Source organism: Meriones unguiculatus, chromosome 16 (assembly GCF_030254825.1).
Source record: "Meriones unguiculatus strain TT.TT164.6M chromosome 16, Bangor_MerUng_6.1, whole genome shotgun sequence".
NCBI lineage: Eukaryota > Metazoa > Chordata > Mammalia > Rodentia > Muridae > Meriones > Meriones unguiculatus.
This window is the reverse complement of record NC_083363.1, coordinates 61,875,921-61,895,662: the sequence shown is the minus strand read 5'-3', so window position 1 is coordinate 61,895,662 and position 19,742 is coordinate 61,875,921. Positions and strand designations below refer to the sequence as shown.

The 19,742-nt window shown below is 47.3% G+C and overlaps 1 protein-coding gene across 9 annotated transcripts in view; it reads right to left on the bottom strand.

Moving 5' to 3' along the window:
* Positions 1 to 15,220, bottom strand: part of Il1rl2 (interleukin 1 receptor like 2) — a 35,090-nt gene extending 19,870 nt beyond the window's left edge. For 2 of the 9 annotated variants that reach the window (XM_060369949.1, XM_060369954.1), the window contains exons 1-5: positions 14,052 to 15,041; positions 13,306 to 13,380; positions 12,360 to 12,594; positions 10,417 to 10,612; positions 666 to 828 (exon numbers count right to left, since the gene is read on the bottom strand). In XM_060369949.1, the coding sequence (XP_060225932.1) occupies positions 666 to 828; positions 10,417 to 10,612; positions 12,360 to 12,594; positions 13,306 to 13,369 (658 nt within the window). In that variant the 5' untranslated portion in view covers positions 13,370 to 13,380; positions 14,052 to 15,041. The other 7 variants (XM_060369952.1, XM_060369951.1, XM_060369958.1 and 4 more) reach the window with 7 other exon arrangements.
* Between the last annotated feature and the right edge of the window lie 4,522 nt (positions 15,221 to 19,742).

The window sequence follows — 19,742 nt, the reverse complement described above, 5'->3', positions numbered from 1 at the left end:
ACAGTGCTTGCCTGGGCACCAAAGGCCGCCGTTCTGGCACTGGCTCTGTATTTACTCAGCCCGGTGAGTTGCTCCCTTCCGGACTCTGCACGAATATGCTTGAGCTGAACCTCTGAGGCGCTTTGGCCTCATCTAATCGCTGCCTTGCTACGGTCTGCAGATTATCATACGTTCAAGGACACGGAACGCTGATGACTCGGCTGCTCTCGGGGCGACTGGCCCGATGCAAACAGTAGGTTTTCTGAGAAGCCTCCTTGGAGACCCTGACCTCTGCAGAAGCTGAGGCTAGGGGAGCCAAGCCTGGGAAGGCCAGCACGATGCTCACAGCCGTGGGGAGGACAGGAAATGAGGGTATTTTTAACACTGTCTGCCGTTCTACCCTGTGCTGGATGATTACACTGTGCTGGGCACCCAGGACAGTCCCCTCTTACATGATGGCTTTCAAGCCTCCCCAGCTAAGAGCTTGGAATATTTTGTTTTTAAAGTAGGAAAAACTACACTGTGAGCGCCCCTTTGTCCCACTCTCTAGCCCTCTGCTCTGACACAGCGTGTGTGGGGATCTGCCCCCCTGCAGCAAAATCAAGAGCCAATCTCCAAAGCCGGAAGCCTGCAGCCAGCCAGCTCCCCAAGGCTGAGAGCCGGGCAGCAGTACTTGAGAAACCTACCACCTTGCACAGCGATGTCATTCCTGACCGTGAACTGTCTCCCCAAGTGTGTCAGTCTGGCTGAGCATGCGTAGCTCCCACCGTCCTCTGCAGTAACGTTGTTCACGAAAAGCCTTGTTCCTGAAGGGACGTGCCGCTTGCCTGCTTTAATCTCTTCACAGCCCTAAAGGCACACGTGCAAGAACTGAATGAGTGCCGAGAACTCCGGTCACCTCGTTGGTTAGCGCGCGGCCCTGTGAACTACCGTGCCTCTCAACCTGTGGCCCCAGCCCCTTTGTGGTCACATAGCAGGTGTTTACATTACATGCAGTTTGCGACAGCAGAAAATCAGAGTTACGAAGTAGCAACAAAATACGTTTATGATTGGGGTCACCACAACATGAGGAACTGCACTAAAGGGCCATAACATTAGGAACACTGCTCAGTATCTACATGGTCACCTACAACCTGAACCTTAGACAGGAACAGGGTAACCAGAAGACAGTGCATGATAGATAGGTAGATAGATAGATAGATAGATAGATAGATAGATAGATAGATGACAGACAGATAATAAAATAGATAGATATATGATAGACAGACAGATGATAGATAAATAGATAGATAGAGAGATAGATAGATGATAGATAGATAGATAGAGATATAGAGAGATAGATAGATGACAGGCAGATAATAAAATAGATAGATGATAGACAGACAGATGATAGATAGATAGATAGATAGATAGATGATAGACAGACAGATGATAGATAGATAAATAGATAGATGATAGATAGATAGATAGATAGATAGATAGATAGATAGATTATAGATAGATAGCTGATAGATAATAGATAGGTAGATAGATGATAGATTATAGATAGATAGATGATAGATAATAGATAGATAGATGGATGATAGATGACAGGCTGCTGACAGACAGATAATAAAACAGTGGGACTAACAGACAGATGGAGGTTATTGGGCCAGTCACTTTTTGTCACTTTGACAAAAGCACTTGGTATAAACAACTTTAAAAAGAGAAGATTTAATGTACTTGGAGCTTCAGAAGTTTTCTTCCGTCATTTGGAAGCGTGTGATGGAGTACTGAGAGCATAGAGTGGAGGCCAGGAAGGAGGCCATGCCTGCAGGAACAGGCTTTCTCTTCTTCCTGTCTCGTGGGGAACATGACCTATGGGACAGCACCACCCACATCCAGGGCAGGTACTTCCCTCTTACTAATCTTCACTGGAAGCGCCCTGACAGACACACCCAGAGGTGTTCTTAAATTCTTTAGCATTTCTCAATCAAATCAAGCTGGCAGTCAACATACAGAGAAAAAGGAGGTGGACACTTACCACTTAGCAGGAGAGTGTGTGTGTGTGTGTGTGTCTGTGTCTGTGTATGTGTCTGTGTGTCTGTGTGTCTGTGTGTGTCTGTGTGTGTGTCTGTGTATCTGTGTATGTCTGTGTCTATATCTATGTGTGTGTGTCTGTGTGTGTCTGTGTATCTGTGTGTGTCTCTGTATTTGTGTGTATCTGTGTGTGTGACTGTGTCTGTGTGTGTATCTGTGCATGTGTGTCTGTGTGTGTCTGTGTATCTGTGTGTGTCTGTGTGTGTGTCTGTGTATCTGTGTGTGACTGTGTCTGTGTGTCTGTGTGTGTGACTGTGTCTGTGTGTGTCTGTGTATCTGTGTGTGTCTGTGTATCTGTGTGTGACTGTGTCTGTGTGTCTGTGTGTGCGTATGAATGTACAGCTTTGTATTTTGAGGCAGCAGTGACATGACTGGGCTGCTGGCCAACAAGCCCCAGGGGTGTGACAGTCTCCCGGGCACCACCACACCCAGCTTTTCCACATGTGCTGATGAGCGTCAAACAAGGTCCTCATGTTTTCAAGACAAACATCTTGCAAGTGAGCCACCATCCATGCTCCAAAAGCTCACTTTGTCAAGCTAAGCAACTCCTCACACACCCACTTCCCGACTCCTGCTCAGACCTGCTCCTCTTCCTTTGAGAAGCCCCATTCTACAGAGAGGCTGCTTGGCTAGCTGAGTCCATTTTGTAAATTTAAATATTTGAGCTCCTCTCTTTCACAGCACTGTGAGAGGCATCAGCCAGGGGGAGTTAGATATATTTGCTGTCCTCAGGAAGCTCACAACTAGTAGATAAAACAGAAAATCCTAATTTAATGAAAATGTAACCAATAATCCCTTACACTTTCTCACTTGGCAAGCTGCAGGTAAATCCATCCTTATTCTCTACCCCAAAAAGAGGAGAACAAATCTACGTAGCATGGGAAAGTCAATAAATAATGTCAGAATGCTCATTTACAATGTAAAACTTGTCTTCCTAGATTTCTACATTGCTCTGGCAGATACTCTACAAGGAAACTCAAATTATCATTGGACAGTGGCTCACCAAGATGGGACCTGCTATTAGAGATTGGATGGATGAAGGCTTTGCCCCTCATACAAAAACCAGAGCCTTGAATACAAAAGGCATTCAGATGAGTGCTGGGAAAGTTAGTTATTTTCATAGTTATCAATATCCTATAAAATACAGGGGACAAGAAGCCATTTCCACGGTTCCCTAGAGCTTAGGATATTTAGTCTGCATCTGCTGACACATTGAAGCTGATCTCAGAGGTGCTGAAATGTGTCACTGCTGCATCAACAAAAAAAATCAACACTGACCAAGCGCAAACTCAGGGAAGAGGAACTCTCCTCTTCCCTGCCCGCGTCTTCCCTCTGTCTGTAGTCTGTGGTTTGGGGTTTGTCTTCAGTTTGCTGCTAAAGTCCTGTTCTACCTCTGCATGGTACAGAGTCAGAAAGCCTGAACTTCAACAAACTCTGTCCTGGAGAGTCCTCAGCGAGAGAGTCCCTGGCACAGCCTGCTGCGCGCTGAGGACCCTGTCCTGACTCATTCCTTCTTCCTTCCATCCAAATCACCAATCACATTAACACTTACCCTTGCTCCATAACGGTCATCCGGTCCCTTTACTGTGACTGGCAGTGCCTACTTTCCAATCTGCTGGAGGATACAAACTTTCTACTGCTTCAATTTCTTTTCATTTTCGGCAGAATATCTCATTGTCAAGATTTAAAATATAAATAATTGCAATCGCGGCCATTCTGCTGTTTCCCAGCCTGACTGTTAGGGAGAGGCATTGCGGATGAAAACATGGGATCTGACACGGTAAGAGAGTGGGACTTTCGTTGGACCATGTAGCCAAGTACACTTTCAGAACTCTGAAGACGTGGCCCGTGTCCTGCTGTGTGCTCAGCCTATGTGCCTAGCCCACACTGACGAGAACAGAGTGACAGCCAGCCTTACTTGGATTCCCCGTGTGTCAGCTTTCGAAACAGAAGCTAACACCTAGTTGTAGTTTTAAACTGCGCACTCTTCCACTCCCCGGACCCAGGGAGCAGTGTGTGCAGGTATGAGTGTGGTGGTAAACTTGGAACGTCAAGCAGTTGCAGAGAAACCGCATACAACACTCATCTGCCATAAGTACTAGGAAGAGCACACAGGAGTAACATGATTTTTTTTCCTTTATATGACACCAACACATTTTGGTGCCTCCTCAGAGAAGGTCTTTAATGCTTAAAACTCCTTCATTTTTTTTTTTCAGAGGATGATAAGATACTATTTCATATTGAGCTGAAATAATTGAAGGCTGGTTGTGGATGAAGAAAGAGGTCAATAATTGTTGAAGACGTCACTGTAAAATTCATAAAAATAAAAAAATAATAACAAATGTTTGATTCAAAAAAATTAATAAGGATAAGATAGGGGGAAAGTTTACAACCAGAATGGTAAATGAAAACCAACAACAAAAAAGTTCAAAGGTAACACACCTGTAACCCCTGAAAATAAAAAATCCCAGCTTGGAGATGCTAAAGGCCCAAACACCACTACCAAAAAATAAATATGCCTAAGAGTATACAAATGCAGACGTAAGTCTATCAAAAGCCTAATGCAGACATGATTTTGCAAAGTCAACAACCACACTAAGCTATGCTAACACTTCTAAGTCTAACTAAGAGAGTGTGTCGAAGTAGTAAGCACACTGACTTCCATAACACAGGCCACAAGCCCAAATCTCAGTGTTTCCATTCCCTTCCCCACACAGGAAATGTTTGTGGAAGTTGAACATGTGCTGGTCAAAAGTCAGCCTCAAATTTCAAAGTTCTGAGATAACAGACTGTGCTCTCTGTCACAGACAGAAAGTTTTCTCTTGAAAAATACCCAAAACACTGCCACATTTGCAAATTACGCTGCTCTTCAAACACATCCAGAGCCCAGGGAAGAAATCACCAAGAAAATCGGAACGATCTAAGCAGGTTGCTTAGAGAATGAGAGGTCAAAACTGGCAGAGGTCGACCAAGACGCAGTTTAGAAGTAAGCCACAACCTTAAATCTATACATTAGAAACTTGGGTTTAATGATAGAAGAGTCTGTCCAACAATGTTCATAAAATAATAGCAAATTAAACCAAAAAATCAAATACAGGGGTGGGGAGAACTAGAAAAGAACAGAAACTGATGATGATGCAAACAAATAAACTAATAAAAGAGGATTTATGAGGTCTGCAGCTAATACTCCAGCAACAATGACAAAACTTGACAAACTCCCAGAGAGAGTAATGAGTAAGAAATAGGAGAGAAAGTAGAGCTGCAAGACACTGGAAATTAAAATCCTATGGACATTATTAAAAAGAAATTAAAGTATATTTTAATAATATTGATGTACCAAAATCAGACATTCTAAGTGAGCACAGTACGTTGGCTCTGTCACACACAGAACTGGGTAGAATCAATAGCTCTTCACTGTTAAAGACACTGTACATGTCACTGAAAACTCGTCCCCAGAGAAATTCCAAGCCCTGAGTGATGTCACTGCTAAACTCCATATATGTGGAACCGAAGAGCTGATGCGTTTATTACTTTCTAGTTTCTTCTGAAAACCCTAAACATTCCTAGAATAAAGAAAACTGACATTCCATTCCATGTACAAAGACAGACTGCCTGTGTATGAAAATCTGACACAAACGTAACATGGGAACAAAAGCTCAGAACAGCATCATTCACGACGCAAAAATAAAACTCCAGGAAAAAAAAATTTGTAGATAGTGAAATGTGATGGTGCTTACACACCACGCTGATGGAGTCCAGGAAGGGAATGACACCGTAAGATCCCGAGAGACGCGCTATTTGTTTATTTAAGTGAGAATAGCCCCTATAAGCTCATATGTTTGAGCACATGGTCTCCTGTTGGTGGAATTATCTGGGAAGGATTAGGAGGTGTGGCCTTCTTGATGCTTTATAAACACCTTCTTGGTATTTTTGCAAAATTTAACATGGGTTCATAACAAAAAAATCAAAGCCAACTCTGGAAAATTCCCTACTCTGATAAAGGACGTTTATTAAAAGGTGTGTTGCTGTGGGTGGGTTTGGTTTCAAGAGCCTATACTTTCTCAGTTACTCTGTGTGTGTGTGTGTGTGTATGTGTGTCTGTCTGTCTGTCTGTCTGTCTCTCTCTCTCTCTCTCTCTCTCTTTCTGTCTCACGCTTGTGATCAGATGTGAGCTGTCAGCAGCATGCCTGCCTGCCTGCCTGCCTGCCTGCCTCCATGCTTCCCGCCATGATGAACTCACCCTCTGGAACTGTATTTTATAAGTTGTCTTGGTCACAGTGTCTCTTCACAGCAATAGAAAAGCAACCAAGACATTATTCACTACATTTAAAGAGTAAAAGGAAAATCACATGTACAAAAATACAAAATAGTATTTTTGTAAAATTTAACATGGATTCATAAAAAAAAAAAAAATCAAAGCCAACTCTGGAAAATTCCTTAGTTTGATAAAGGGCATTTGTGAAAATCCTAACTATCCCGGGTAACAGGGGAAGGTTGGAAGCTTTTCCTTCAGTATAAAGACACAGAAGCTCGTTGTTATCACTTCTGGGGTATCAGCTGGAGCACCATGGTCTCACTGGAGGGAAGAACTGAGCTGTTCTACCTAGAGAATGAGGGAAGGGAAGACAGAGGAACAGATCCAAAAAGAGATGAAGTAAAGCTGTAGTCAGTCTGGAAACCTGACTGCGTATGTGCCAAAGCACAAATAACCAACATACACACTGGGTTAAGCAAATGAAGCCACCGCGGTTGCTAGACACCAGGCCAACGGAAGAAAGGAAACTGTGTTCCCTATAGCAGCAAACCACAGAATAGGAAGCCACAACCGCAGCACGGCAGTGGCGCCAGTAAACATCAGTTCCCCAGGAATCAGTTAGCATTAGCAACAGATCTACACAGAAATAATGTTAGAGGGAAGAATGACACAGTCACAACTAAAAAGAGTCAAAATTGTCAAAGCTATCAACCTTTGATAAGATTATAAATGCCACCATTTAATTAAGATGTAAAATATACTTTCTGAACAGGATATATATATATATATGAATGTGTGTGTGTGTGTGTGTGTGCATATATGTACATTCTGCGTATACAGGAGAAGCTCAAACCATGAAAAGGAATCTTGCCATATTACCAACAAAGGTACAGCTAAATTTCAGAAAGCTTGCTGTAAAGATGAACAGGGGCATTGGGAAACTGTGAGTACGGAGGAACGATGGCTGCCCAGCACAGGAGAACGTTAAAGAGAGAGGGTGTGTAGAGGGCTTTCACAATAGTAAGAAAGCAAACAGAACAAAGCACACAAGAAAGTGCTCGGAACTGGAGACACACACAGATATCAGCCTGATGGAAGTCGGAACTGCTCTGCAAAGCAGGGAAGAAAACCCTGATGAGTTATGAATCCACATAGAGAAAAAATAATTTAACTGTGGCCCCAACTAACACTACACAGTTAAAAGGGGTGGGGAAAAGAAAGCAAGCATGCACACACACACACACACACACACACACACACACACACCACGAAGGACTGATGACTTGGCCCATCAGTAAAGATGCTTGCACCTTAATCTGAGGACACAGGCTTGGACCCACATGGTAGAGGGAGAAAACTGACCCCTAGAGTTTGTCCTGACTTGCACATGCATGCCATGGCAGGGAGAAGCACACGCACACACACACACACACACACACACACACACCAGCCTGCGCTCATATGCAATCACCAATCACCAACAAGCACACTCAACACTATCATTTATCAGGAAAGGTAGTAAAGACAGAATAGCTGGTCTGAGTCTGAAAGCGGAGACTGTAAAAAGCAGGGCTGCAGGAGCTCAGGAGCAAAGCCCCTGCCTGGGTTCCCTCCCCAGAACTGAGGGTGAAGGGAGAGGAGGGAGAGCAGGCCCATTACTCCCTTTGCTGTCAGATCCAGAAACGCTAGAATGCGAAGGCGGTCAGATCCTCTGTCACCCCACTGCTCCACTTCTCTGCAGAACACTCTACAAAACCACAAGCATATGTGACCCCGATGGTGTGCGCAAGCAGGGTCGCACAAGCTTTTCCTCTAACTGGAAACAACAGTCTGACCCTAACGATGAAGCGCTAAACAACAATTAAAATGGACAGTGGCTTGGAAGCACAGACTGCAGCCGATGGCTCTCACAGCTTTCCTATTGTCCAAGAGGCTAAATACAAAATTCTGTGTGCAGATGATTCAAGCGTGACCTACAGAAACAAGCAGAACCAACGTGAGAGAGTCCAAGTTGGGAAAGCATGGATCCTGGGAATGAGGCAGGCACAGGGTTTCGGTTTGTTTGTTTGACAGTAACAGGGGCAGTGTTTGAAACTATTGGTAACAGTTAACTTTGATGTTGGTGCGAAGTGCAACTAAAAATGTGTTCAGTTTCTGACCATCCTTGTCTATCTGTATGCCACTCATCTATTTTCTGTGGACATTTCAGAGAGAGAGTTTGAGTCAGGGTTTCTCTGTGTAGCCCTGGCTGTCCTTGGACTCACTCTGTGGACCAGGCTGGCCTCAAACTCAGAGATCCACCTGCCTCTGCCTCCCAGAGTGCTGGGACTACAGGTGTGTGAAACTGCACCCAGCTTCTAGGTACATATTTTGAGCTTTAATGAAAACATTTTACGGCATGTCCCAGGGCAAAGAAATGTGTAAAATCTATGTTAGCAATGAAACAGGGAGAAAAATTAAAAGCCAAAGACATAGATAGATCTAAAGAGGATTCAGAAATGGACAATAAACCGAACAATGTTCAGTCCCATTAATTAAAGGGAAACGATAGGGCAGCATTTCATGCTCACCAAATTGATTTGTTTTTTGGGGTTTGTTTACTTGCTTGCTTGTTTTGAGACAGGGTCTTTCTACGTAGCCCTGTTTGTTCTGGAACTCTATGTCGACCAGACTGGCCTTGAATTCACAAAGATCTGCTTGCTTCTACTTCCTGAGTCAAACTGATTTTTGAAAACTGAAATTTACTTGCAAAGATATCCTAAGCTTGACAGAAATCACTGATAGTCCTACTGAGTCAAACTGATATAAAATTTTGGAAGCAACTTGTGACATTAGTGAAACAGAATGAATTATTTATCTGCACCTTTATCACCTAGCACCCCTGAAAACATCACACTGTCAAAGGCACAGAAGACAGGTGGAAGGACACTCGTTTCCACAAGAGGAGGCAGAGGGCCTAAGCAAACATGAAGATGGTAGAGAAGATCACAAAGGGCCACGCTGGCCTTCGCAGAGGCTTTGCTCTGAAGGACAAATTGTTCCTGTAACGGTGGTTAGGCCCGCTTAGGGAAAGGGAGCATGAGAGTGGGTCTGTGTCCTGTAACAAGGTCTAAGCTGGATCTCCACTGCTGAAGTACATGGAAAGAGAAGAGATGATAATTTGCCAGAATGGATGAAACTTTCAATGAAATGCATCGTTTCCTAGGAAGCAAAATCCTACCAAACTTCAGCAAAGGAAAACGTAAGACATTTCCATAATTTTGTCACCACAGAATAAGTGGGGGAGGGGCCAACAGGTAAAAATATATTAAAAAACAAACAAAAAAAAACCCATAAAGCACTGGTCCTCAACCTGTGAGCCATGACCCGACCAGTCTCACATCAGACATTCTGCACATCAGATATTTACACTAGAATTAATCTTAGGAGCAAACACAGAGTGATGAAGTAGAAATGAATATAATTGTGCAGTTGGGGGTCGCCACAGCATGAGGAACCTTCACAAAGGAAACTCATGGCCCAAGTGGCTGGACTGAGGACAAAGGGACCTGCAGAGGGGGCGAGCTCCAGGGCCAAGCTGTGCCTTGTCTGTTGAGACACAGCCAGGTTAAAGGGAAAGCAGGATGGAGGAAGGCGAGCCAGGAGAACCCTGTTCACATTTCACAGGGAAGCATGAACATGCATGTTAATTTTCACATATGGCACCGTATGAGGCTGTGAAAGGAAAACTGGTAGCGGCGTCACCTGCTGGGGCCATGTGCGGTGAGCAGCAGGGGATGGGGCCAGCAGAAGCAAGCTTGGGCATGAAGATGAGCAATTAGCAATTTTCAAAGCAACCAGACGCCAGCGCCTTTCTAATGAACCATGGTGAGTGAAGCTGGTAACAACAAGAGCTGGAGAACGGGTAATGGGGAGGAAGAAGGTGCAGCAATGTTCCATTAAAGCAATTACCAGGATTGCTTGTTGTCTGAGGCACACCAAAAATACAGCGAATCTGCCCTGGAAGGTCCACTTTACCCTTTAAAAGGTGGGTGTCGCATAAGAGGAGAAGATAGCGTCAGCAGGGTGACGGTGGCGTTTCACCTGTTCTGTCTTGTTTTTACCTTATACCACTTCACCGAGTCCAGCACACAACTGTCTGGGAAGTACAGGTGACAATTCAGACTGCCAGAATTCCCTATGGGTAATGTCTGTCGGTACACATCTGGCGAGTTTATGGGACTCTCCGTGGAAGGGTCACACCAGGGTTTTCTAAACACGGTCAGGTTTACAGCTATTCGGTAACAGTTGTGGGCATCCCTGTAAGACAAACCAACAAACCAGCAGGTTTTCTCTCTTCTAACCACCTTCTAGATGTGGTATAAACCCTCTGCCTCCTGTGTAAAGTAAGAAGCAGCCCACAAAGCAGGCGCCACCAAGGGTAAGTGGTATTCAAGCAGGGCGGACACTGGCACCTCCATCAGCCCAGGAGGGGCTGATGGACAGCATGGGCCTCTTGAACTGCTTCTCTGAAGGGACTCCACGGTGCCTGCACTACACTTCAGCCACCAATGTCACCGACACTTGTTCAGGAAGAAACACCTGATAAACCAACACGCTGCTGAAATTCGCAGCGACTGCCTGTGCTTCTTAACAACACTGACGGCATGAAAATCAAAGACCACAAGCTGCTCCAGGTTGTGGAGCAGCCTTAAATCTGGGTGGGACACACTCCATTTACAGGTGGGAAATTTAGAGAGAAAACGCTGTGTGTTGTCAGTAAGGATTGAGTGGAAAGCCACAGAATTACAGCTCTCTGGCCAAAGGTGGTTTACAGGTGGGCTTTACTGAAGTCTTGAAAAAGCTTTACAAACTGCAAAGGGGGGAGGGAGGGAGGGAGGAAAGGAAGGAGAGAGAAAGAGAGGATGGGAGGGAGGGAGAAAGGGAGGGAAGGGGAAGGAAGAGAGACAGAGAAAGGGAGGAAGGGAGGGAAGGAAGAAGGGAAGAAGAGAGACAGGGAAAGGGAGGGAAAGAGGAAGGTAGGGAAGGAGGGAGGAAGAGAGACAGGGAAAAGGAGGAAGGGAGAAAAGGAGGGAGGAAGAGAGACAGGGAAAGGGAGGAAGGGAGGGAAGGAGGGAGGAAAAGAGACAGGGAAAGGGAGGAAGGGAGGAAGGGAGGAAGGGAGGGAAGGAGGGAGGAAGAGAGACAGGGAAAGGGAGGAAGGGAGAAAGGGAGGGAAGGAGAGAGGGAGGGAGGGAGGGACAGAGAAAGGGAAAAGGAGGGAGGAAAGGAGGAAGAGAATACAACAAGGCATTTCTGCTGGGGCTTGTGCTTTCCAGCTGACTATGGTACCTCCAAGGACAATTGTCTTTCAGGGAAGAAGCTCAATGGGCCACTGCCACTCAGTACCATTTCCTCTGGCACAGAGGCTCATGTAGGCCCCACAACACTCCCAGGTTTTCCATCTTTTAAATGTCTGCTCTAAGCAGATTCTTTATGCAAAGTGTCTGAATGAGGCCCGTTTGGGCCTGGGCCAGCCAGTTGTAAAAACACTTGGGACAGTCTCGGGAAATGCCAGCAATAGTATGGATAAACACATTTTATAAGCTGGTCTGGCCTGAAACCTCACTTTGATGAAAAAGATGCAACCTGTGCTCCACAATGATTTATAAATCTGTTCTGCTTCGGACGTGCTTGCTGGAAGTCACCTCTGCCAGCTCAAGGCCACCCTGTATTTGTGCACCCCTGCTCCTCTTTAAGAACAGTCTTGCTTCGGCGAAGTGGTGTTCACCTTTAATCCCAGCACTCGAGAGGCAGGCACAGGTGGATCTCTATGCATTCAAGGCCACCCTGGTCTACAGAGGGAGTTTCGGGGCAGCCATGGCTACAGCTGTGGGGGCTCACATCTGTCATTTCAGTGCTTTTGGGGCCTGTGTAAGTTGGAAACTGGTCTAGGGTACATAACATGTCTCAAAACTAAAGGCAACAATACCCATGTTCTTAAGAGGGTAGAGAAAAATGGGGAGGGAAGCTTGCACATCAGTTCTACCTTAACTGAAGGACTTACCTTATAACACACTGGTAAATGCCGGAGTCCCCCTGTGCCAAGGGAAGAAACAAGATCCAGGACTGGTCCTGGTGGATTCTGAGGTGTCTGTTGTCTGATACTGGGTTTTTGTTGGGTGTTCGGTACCATTTCAGGCTGACCACCCCACCCGTTACTGTAGCAAGTGTGCAGTTGAAAGCGAAAGGCTGGCCCTCTGGCTTCACCTCATGGTCCATGTCAGTGTCCTTACACTTACCTAGGGAAGTAAAGAAAGGCACAAGAAATAGCATGACAGAAAACTGGCATCATTGTCCACTTCAGGACATATATTGCTCTGGTCAATGTGACATTTTATTTAGGGGTTTGTTCAGTGTGGGAGTTCCCCAAAGTAGCCTGGTTTAGAAGCTAATGCTTAGGTCTTCTAATGTGCATACGGACCAGGCTTCCCCAGGCCCCTCCGCAGATTCTCCAGTCCCCTTTGCCCTTGCTCTTCTACCGCCTCACAGCACAGATCCACGCTGGTCGTCTTGAATAGAAGCCCCTCATCCCACCGTGGGTGGCGGATTAAGACAGCCTCCTTTAAAGTCGTCTCTACCAAGCTGTTCTTAGGAGTTTGTTCTGTGTCTGGCAGCTTTGCACCATAAAATAACCCTTTATATGAAGCAGGCACCGCTAAGTAGTCCGTCCATTGGGCTTGGGAATTGAGCCTGCCCGCGTATTCGCGGACTTCTTCAAAACAACTGGGTTAGTCCCGGGTTCCAAGGTGACGGGTGGGGCTGAGCACTTGGGGATGAACCTTTCCCCTTTCCCCACTTTTTGGACTCTGCCTACAATATCATCCGGAGGAAAAAGTGACTGGCCAGGCTGGGGCTTAGGCGATGCCGGTGAAGGTGAGTCAGGTGACTGGGGAGGAGTGACAAAGGATGCCTACCAAGGGGAGACAGGCCTCTGGGACCCAAGGACTCACCTGCTGTCACAAAAAGTGGAAGCGCAAAAGACACCCCACAGAGCAGCAGGGATACCATCCCCATCGTGGGCTACACTGGGAAAAAAGAAGACAAGAAGTAAGGTGCGCGGGGGGGGGGGGGGCTCAGACTCCTGAGACCCCAGAAACTCAGACTCCAACCCACCCTGGCACTGGCCTTCTCCTCTCCAGGAGTCCTCCACGCTGGTCTCACCTGTTCAAGGCTGCCCCTTTCCCATCCCCTCTCTATTCCACTTTTCTGTGCCAGACCTTCAGAAGCCAGGAAACCCACACTAGCCCGTGGAGGGGATCGGTGGGGTGGTTGGGGAACAGGGTCAGATTTGGTGGCATCTCTTTCCAAGTCGCTTGGAGCAAGCCAGGGCCTGGCGATGCCCGCGCAGCCCCAACAGGCTGTGGACCCGCCTAGCTTGCGCCTGGGACGGTACCTGCCCGGGTCGCAGGGACTCCCAGGTTCCCGCTGGCATCCAGGAAGGGCAGGGGCACGCAGGAGTGGAAGAGGAGGCGTCCAGCCTGAGACCCCAGCTCACCCTCCAGGACAGCGTCGCCTAGCCGCCCCAGGGACGCTCGTTAACTCCCCTCCGCCTTCGCCTTCCCCTTGCGACGATGCTGCCCGGGGCGCTCCACCTGCCTCTGGGGTCGCAGAGCGCGAGCCCCAGGCCAGGGACCAGGTCCCGGGGAGGGGAGGGGGGATCCGCGCCGCATCCGGCGCCGCGAGCTCGCTGACTCACCTTCCCCAAGTGCAGCAGGACAGAAGGAATCCGTCCCGAGAATGGCGTTCAGTGCAGTCTGTTTTGCCTGATTCCGGGCCAGCACGTTCATCAGGACTGTCGGCTTAAATGGGCTCCAGATCCATGCTAAGAAAAAAGAAAGCAAACCATCCTTTCCTTTCCAGACCCTTTCTGGGCGGCTCTGACCTGCCCAGCCCGGAACGGACTGCCCCAGAGGAGGGAGCCCTGCCACCTGGCTTCTGCGGAGGCTTTAAGCCTGGCCCGAGCTGGCTCTTCCGCGAAGCCGGTTTTCCGCAGGTGGAGCAGCGCTGCGGTCTGAACTTGCCCCAAAGGGATGCTCCCGGGCCTGCTGTCCCTCCGTGAGGCACCGGAGACTCGCAGTGGCGAGAGACAGCAGGCAAGCGCAGCGCGCCTTCTTAGCACAGCATTCCGGAGGTCTTGTCCTGCGGAACCGGGGGCCAGGGACGGCGGGACTTTCAAGACAGCGAGCTGTCCCAGCTCGCCAAGTTAGGATGGACCTGTCCTGTGCCAGAAGCGCTCCCGGACCCAAGCCTTGCACTTCCGGGAGGATCTCTGTGTTGAAGAAGTTTTCGATGCTCGCAGAATTAATCGCTGGGTTTGGATACAGAACAGATTTGAGGATTTTTAAGCTTTTCAATAAAAAAAAAACAAAACATGATGTTAAGCGAATTAAGAAACAGAAGAAACAGACATTTCGGGTTCTGCCTGTATGAAAATTAAACAAAAAGTCAAACGTCCGAGTGACGAGTGGGTGGCAGAGCCGGCGGGAGGAGGCCGGATTTAACCAGCGCACACTGAACCCCAATGATGTATACAATTAGCACAGAAGTGATGAAGGCTTTAAAGATAAAAATACGACACGTTTGCGCACAGAGCCTCCCGGAGAAGCTAAGGACGGAACTGAACATGAGCTTAGAGGTCGCAAGAACAACTTGAGCTTTGTTTGTGACGGCTAGAAGAAAGCTTGCTTCGGTGGAAACTTACTGAATCCAGTCTCTTCACTTGTCCCCTCCGCTTTTCACTTTCACGGCTTTCTCTCCAAGGGTGTGCCACACAGTTGTCGAGGGTTTCCTAATTCAAAACAAGCGGTGTCATGCGGGGATCTATCCGCTGACGCCAGAACTCTCTACCGTAAACTTGGTGGTGCTTATTCTCCCCTCCTCCCCACTCTGTGTGAGAGAGAGAGACAGAGACAGAAACAGACAAGCAGAGAGTTCTTAAGAAATATGATGTATTCTTATGTAGGCTTTCTTAGTCACTGTATAAAATTTATACACTATAAAATTTACATGACTCAGTGTTCCAACTTAACATTTTGCTATTTATTATGAATAGCGTTGCTGTGACAGTTCTGGCACTGTCTTCTTACATGTTTGAACGCAGGTCCAGGGTTATTAGGACCCTGGATTATTAGGACTCCAGGATTATTATTATTATTGGCTGGGTGTTGGAAACACAGCTTAGGGAGCTGGGCCCCGCTACAGCTTGCAGTCATTATTTTCTGGTAAATAAATTTAAAAACATATATTCAACTCTTAAGAAGCACATAAGGTAGCAAACATGATGAAGAGAGGAAGCAGGCATCGTACTGGTACTCTTCCTCCTGAACAGTGGAGTGGAGTCTGCAGGAAGACGTTTGGGAGAAAAGCTTTTTTTTTTTTTGGCTTTTGAAGGCTTATTTTATTATGTTTAATTATGTGTGTACCTCTGTGTCGGGTGCATGCATGTGACTGAGGGTGACCAGAGGTCCAGAAGAGGGAATTAGGACCCTTGGAGATGGAAGTTCCGACGGTCGTGAGCTGCCTGACAAGGGTTCTAGGAACCAGCCAACAGTCATTTACACCTGTAATTGCTGAGCCAAAATCTCTGAAGGACAGAGCTTGGGGAGTTACAGAAAAGCTGAAATGAAGGCAGTGTGCGTAGACACGGGGCCAGAGAGCAACACTGGGGCGGCTGAGTTTATTGCGGGTAAAATGAACAGATGCTAGAATATTTAAATCGGGGAAAATACAACCTCGCACTGACAGCTTCAGTGTTAGCGTCACCGCTAAGGATGGCCCAAAGGGCTGAGCACCAAGTGGACTCCTACACTGTAAAATCAAGGAGCAGGAGAGCATAAGGCTGGGAAGGAGTGGCTGTGGGGGGGATGGGGGAAGTAGGAGAGGAAAAAGGAGGGGGAAAATATTCAAAACCAGGCAATGTCAGCATATGCTGAGGATTGGCACAGTGTGTTTCCGTGTGACAGAGTCCTGGGGGTTGGGACCAGCAGGTCTGTCTTCAATAACAAGGTCCTGAGAGAGAGGACCAGGACAGAAAAAAGGAGGGCAGGACAGAGAGATGATTAGAAAACAAAAACAAACAAACAAACCTTTGGGATCGGGAGATCTTGTATAAGCTGCAGCTTATGCCAAGCTTATTAAACACACAGCATTTTACATGCTATTTCCGGGGGAGAAACGGGCCTGTCAGCAGACGCTATGGTACAGTGGTACAGAGTGAGCAGGGGCCATCAAACAGTGCTGCAAAGCCATCCCCGGAACACTGTAGACCAGACCCACAATGGTCTTGGAACTGATAGCCAATAGCTCCATACAGTGGGGAGAGCTGGGTTCTCAGGACCTGAAGCCACACACACACACACACCCACACAAGCCCTGGCCCAGGCCAGCCCTGCCTCCACTGAGCACATTCCTGGTTTAGAGAAGGAGCTATGTTCCTCCTCCATACACCAGGGCCCAAGGGAAAGCCTCAGTGGGTCAGCAGTTAAGCTCTGAACAGATGCTTGATGAAGATGGCCCCTGGTTGTTCTGTTTTGATCTGCATGCTTGTGACATTGTTTTGCACACACACGCACACACATGTACATATATATATATATATATATCATGATATTCCAAATGTGCCCCTAATAAAAGAACTTTTTCTTTTATTTATTTATTTTTTATTGATTACAGCTTATTCACTTTGTATCCCAGCTGTAGCCCCCTTCCTTGGCCCCTCCCAGCTCCACCTGCCCTCCCTCATCTCCTCCTCCCAGTCACTTCCCTCTGACCCTACTCTGCCAGGTCTCATCAGGACTGGCTGAATTGACTTCCTCTGTGGCCTGGTAAGGCTGCTCCCCCCTCAGGGGGAGATGATCAAAGAGCTAACCACTGAGTTCATATTGGAGACAGTCCCTGTTCCTCTTACTAGAGAACTCACTTGGAGACTGAGCTGCCATGGGCTACATCTGAGCAGAGGTTCTCAGTTATCTCCATGCATGGTCCTTGGTTGGAGAATCAGTCTCAGAAAAGACCCCTGGGGCCAGATTTTTTGGTTCTGTTGCTGTCCTTGTGGAGCTCCTGTCCCTGTGCCCTTCTGTAAGGTTACAGGCCCCAGCTAGGAGCCTCCTGAGCAGTCTGAGAAGTTACACCACCATTGAGGTGTTGGAGTTTGGTCTGACGCTAATTACTGGCCCTCTGTATAAACCTGCCTAAGTCATCAGATCTGATTGGTTGATTAAATGGCCTATACCTGGGCAGGGCAAAATGGGGTAGGTGTGGCTAAGGTTCGCAGGCTTTGGAGGACAAGAGAGGATCACAGGAAACAGACCACAGGGAAGAGAGGAAGAAGGAGGACCCCACAATGGGTTAGTGTGCAGAAAAATCCACCTCGGTTGAGAAACAGGATTCCAACTATGGTGTGAAAAGGCCCAGATGAAGAATACAAGCAAGTACCATGGGATTATGGATGGAAGGTAGTCCAGATGAGGAGGATCAAGGTGGATGGCATTGGATGGGGCTGGAGACAGATGATGAGGACGTTGAGACAGTGTAAGTGAAGCATCTGCCTGGCCCAAGGTGAATAAGGCACTTACAAGCCTAACAGTGTCTGCGTGTTGTCATTTGTGATAGTGGCTTAGATAATACCGCCATGACAAGCACGGGGCAAATAATAAATAGAATATAGCCCGGCACCTTTTCATTTATTACAGCAGCACTGGGGTTTGCCGGCAACAGGCCAGACTGACATCGGAAACATACTTTGGCTCTATACCAGTGTCTCAGCTCTTTCTCAGTTTCAGCCTAACTTGTATGAAAGTTAGAGAGCCACAACCTAGAAGCTGAAGTCTGGATACGTGCTGGGTAGACTGGCAAATATCTGACTCTCAGTGGGGTGCTGCCAACACAAAGCCAGCACTATTTACATAGCCTCACAAGTTAATGATTCTGAGTTGCTTTCACACTCACACCTAGGCGTGCACACGCTCAGGATTCCTTCCGTTCATGCTTGAAAGAAGATGCACTGCGTCCCAAAAGCTCCCACTGCACACCGAAGCTCCATTAGCAAATCATTTCCCCTCATAGAAAAAGGAAGCCTTGCTGTGTGTGTGGCTTCCGTAGAGAGGGAAACCCAGTTTTTTGGCTGGGGGTGTATCTAGTGCTCCTGTGATTCCTCGAAGGCCCTCAATCCAGAACAAGAAGCCAGAGTGAGAGGTGCTGAGGTCCTGAGGACCCTGGCCTGCTGGCTGACGTCCTGTCCCTCAAGCCTGGAGAGCAGGGAGCTGTCTGTGCCAGTGCCCCCCAGGTGACACCCGCATTCACAGGGCCCACGAGCTCATGGCAAGCTTTGGTTCCAGCCAGCACTGCGAGTCACTCTGCTTGCACATTAACACCCTAAATCCTTTCTCAGCCAAATTTCAAATATCTCAGACTTATTTCCCTCTCAGGAATAAAGCGCTCAGCCTTATCCCTCACAGTGTCATCCGGAGAGAGCCAGTGGTTAGACAGAGCAGCAGTTATCTGGGAGTTAGAGTACCTGGCTTCTGTTTCCGGGCTGGCGTGAACCCGAAACAAAGGCCATCCCAAAGGCCAGGTACTCTTGAGGAAAGCTTTTAGACATGCTAATACTTAACTAGCAAAGAAATGTCATTTCAAAGAATATTGATTTTGACTGATTCCAGCTGTTTCTGTGAGTGTGAGAGAGCAATGCAAAGCCTCTGTGGAACGTAGTTAGCCAAGAACCCAAAAACCTCCTGTCCTTCTGCAACCATACCAGGGAAATTATCAGGGAGGGGAACAAAACTGTCTTGTGAAGGGTGGTTTGGCTCTGCACATTTAAAAGCTGGGGAGTAGTGGAGGAGGGGCTCTAGATGGCCAACAGAAACAGAAAAGGGATCCAACCTTAATTACAACTTACAGCATATCTTTCAACTACAATAACATGCACAAAGATTCGTGCTAAGTTTTTGTTTGTATGTGGATATCTGTGTACGTGTGTGTGTGTTTATTTGGTAGGGTGCACAAGTGTCAACACACACAGATATGGAGATCAGAGATTTTGGGGGTGGGTTCCTCCTTCCATCTTTACATGGGTCCTAGGGATTGAACTCAGGCCATCTGGGTTGCAGAAGGTAAGCTGCTGAGCCGTCTCACCTCATGCACCTCACTGGGAAGCAGGCTCTCGATTCATTTTTTTTCCGTTACAGCAGCCAGGTGAGGAGACTCCGAAGCTTCAGGGGTTCTCCTTTCTCTACTTCCTCTTTCCTTCAGGAGTGCTGGGTCTACAGATACGGACCACCATGCCCAGCTTTTACATGGCTTCCAGAGCTGCTAGGTTTGCTTGACAAATGCTTTATCCTCTGAGCAATCTCCCTAATCCCCATGGTTTTAAATTAAGCTACATATGTGG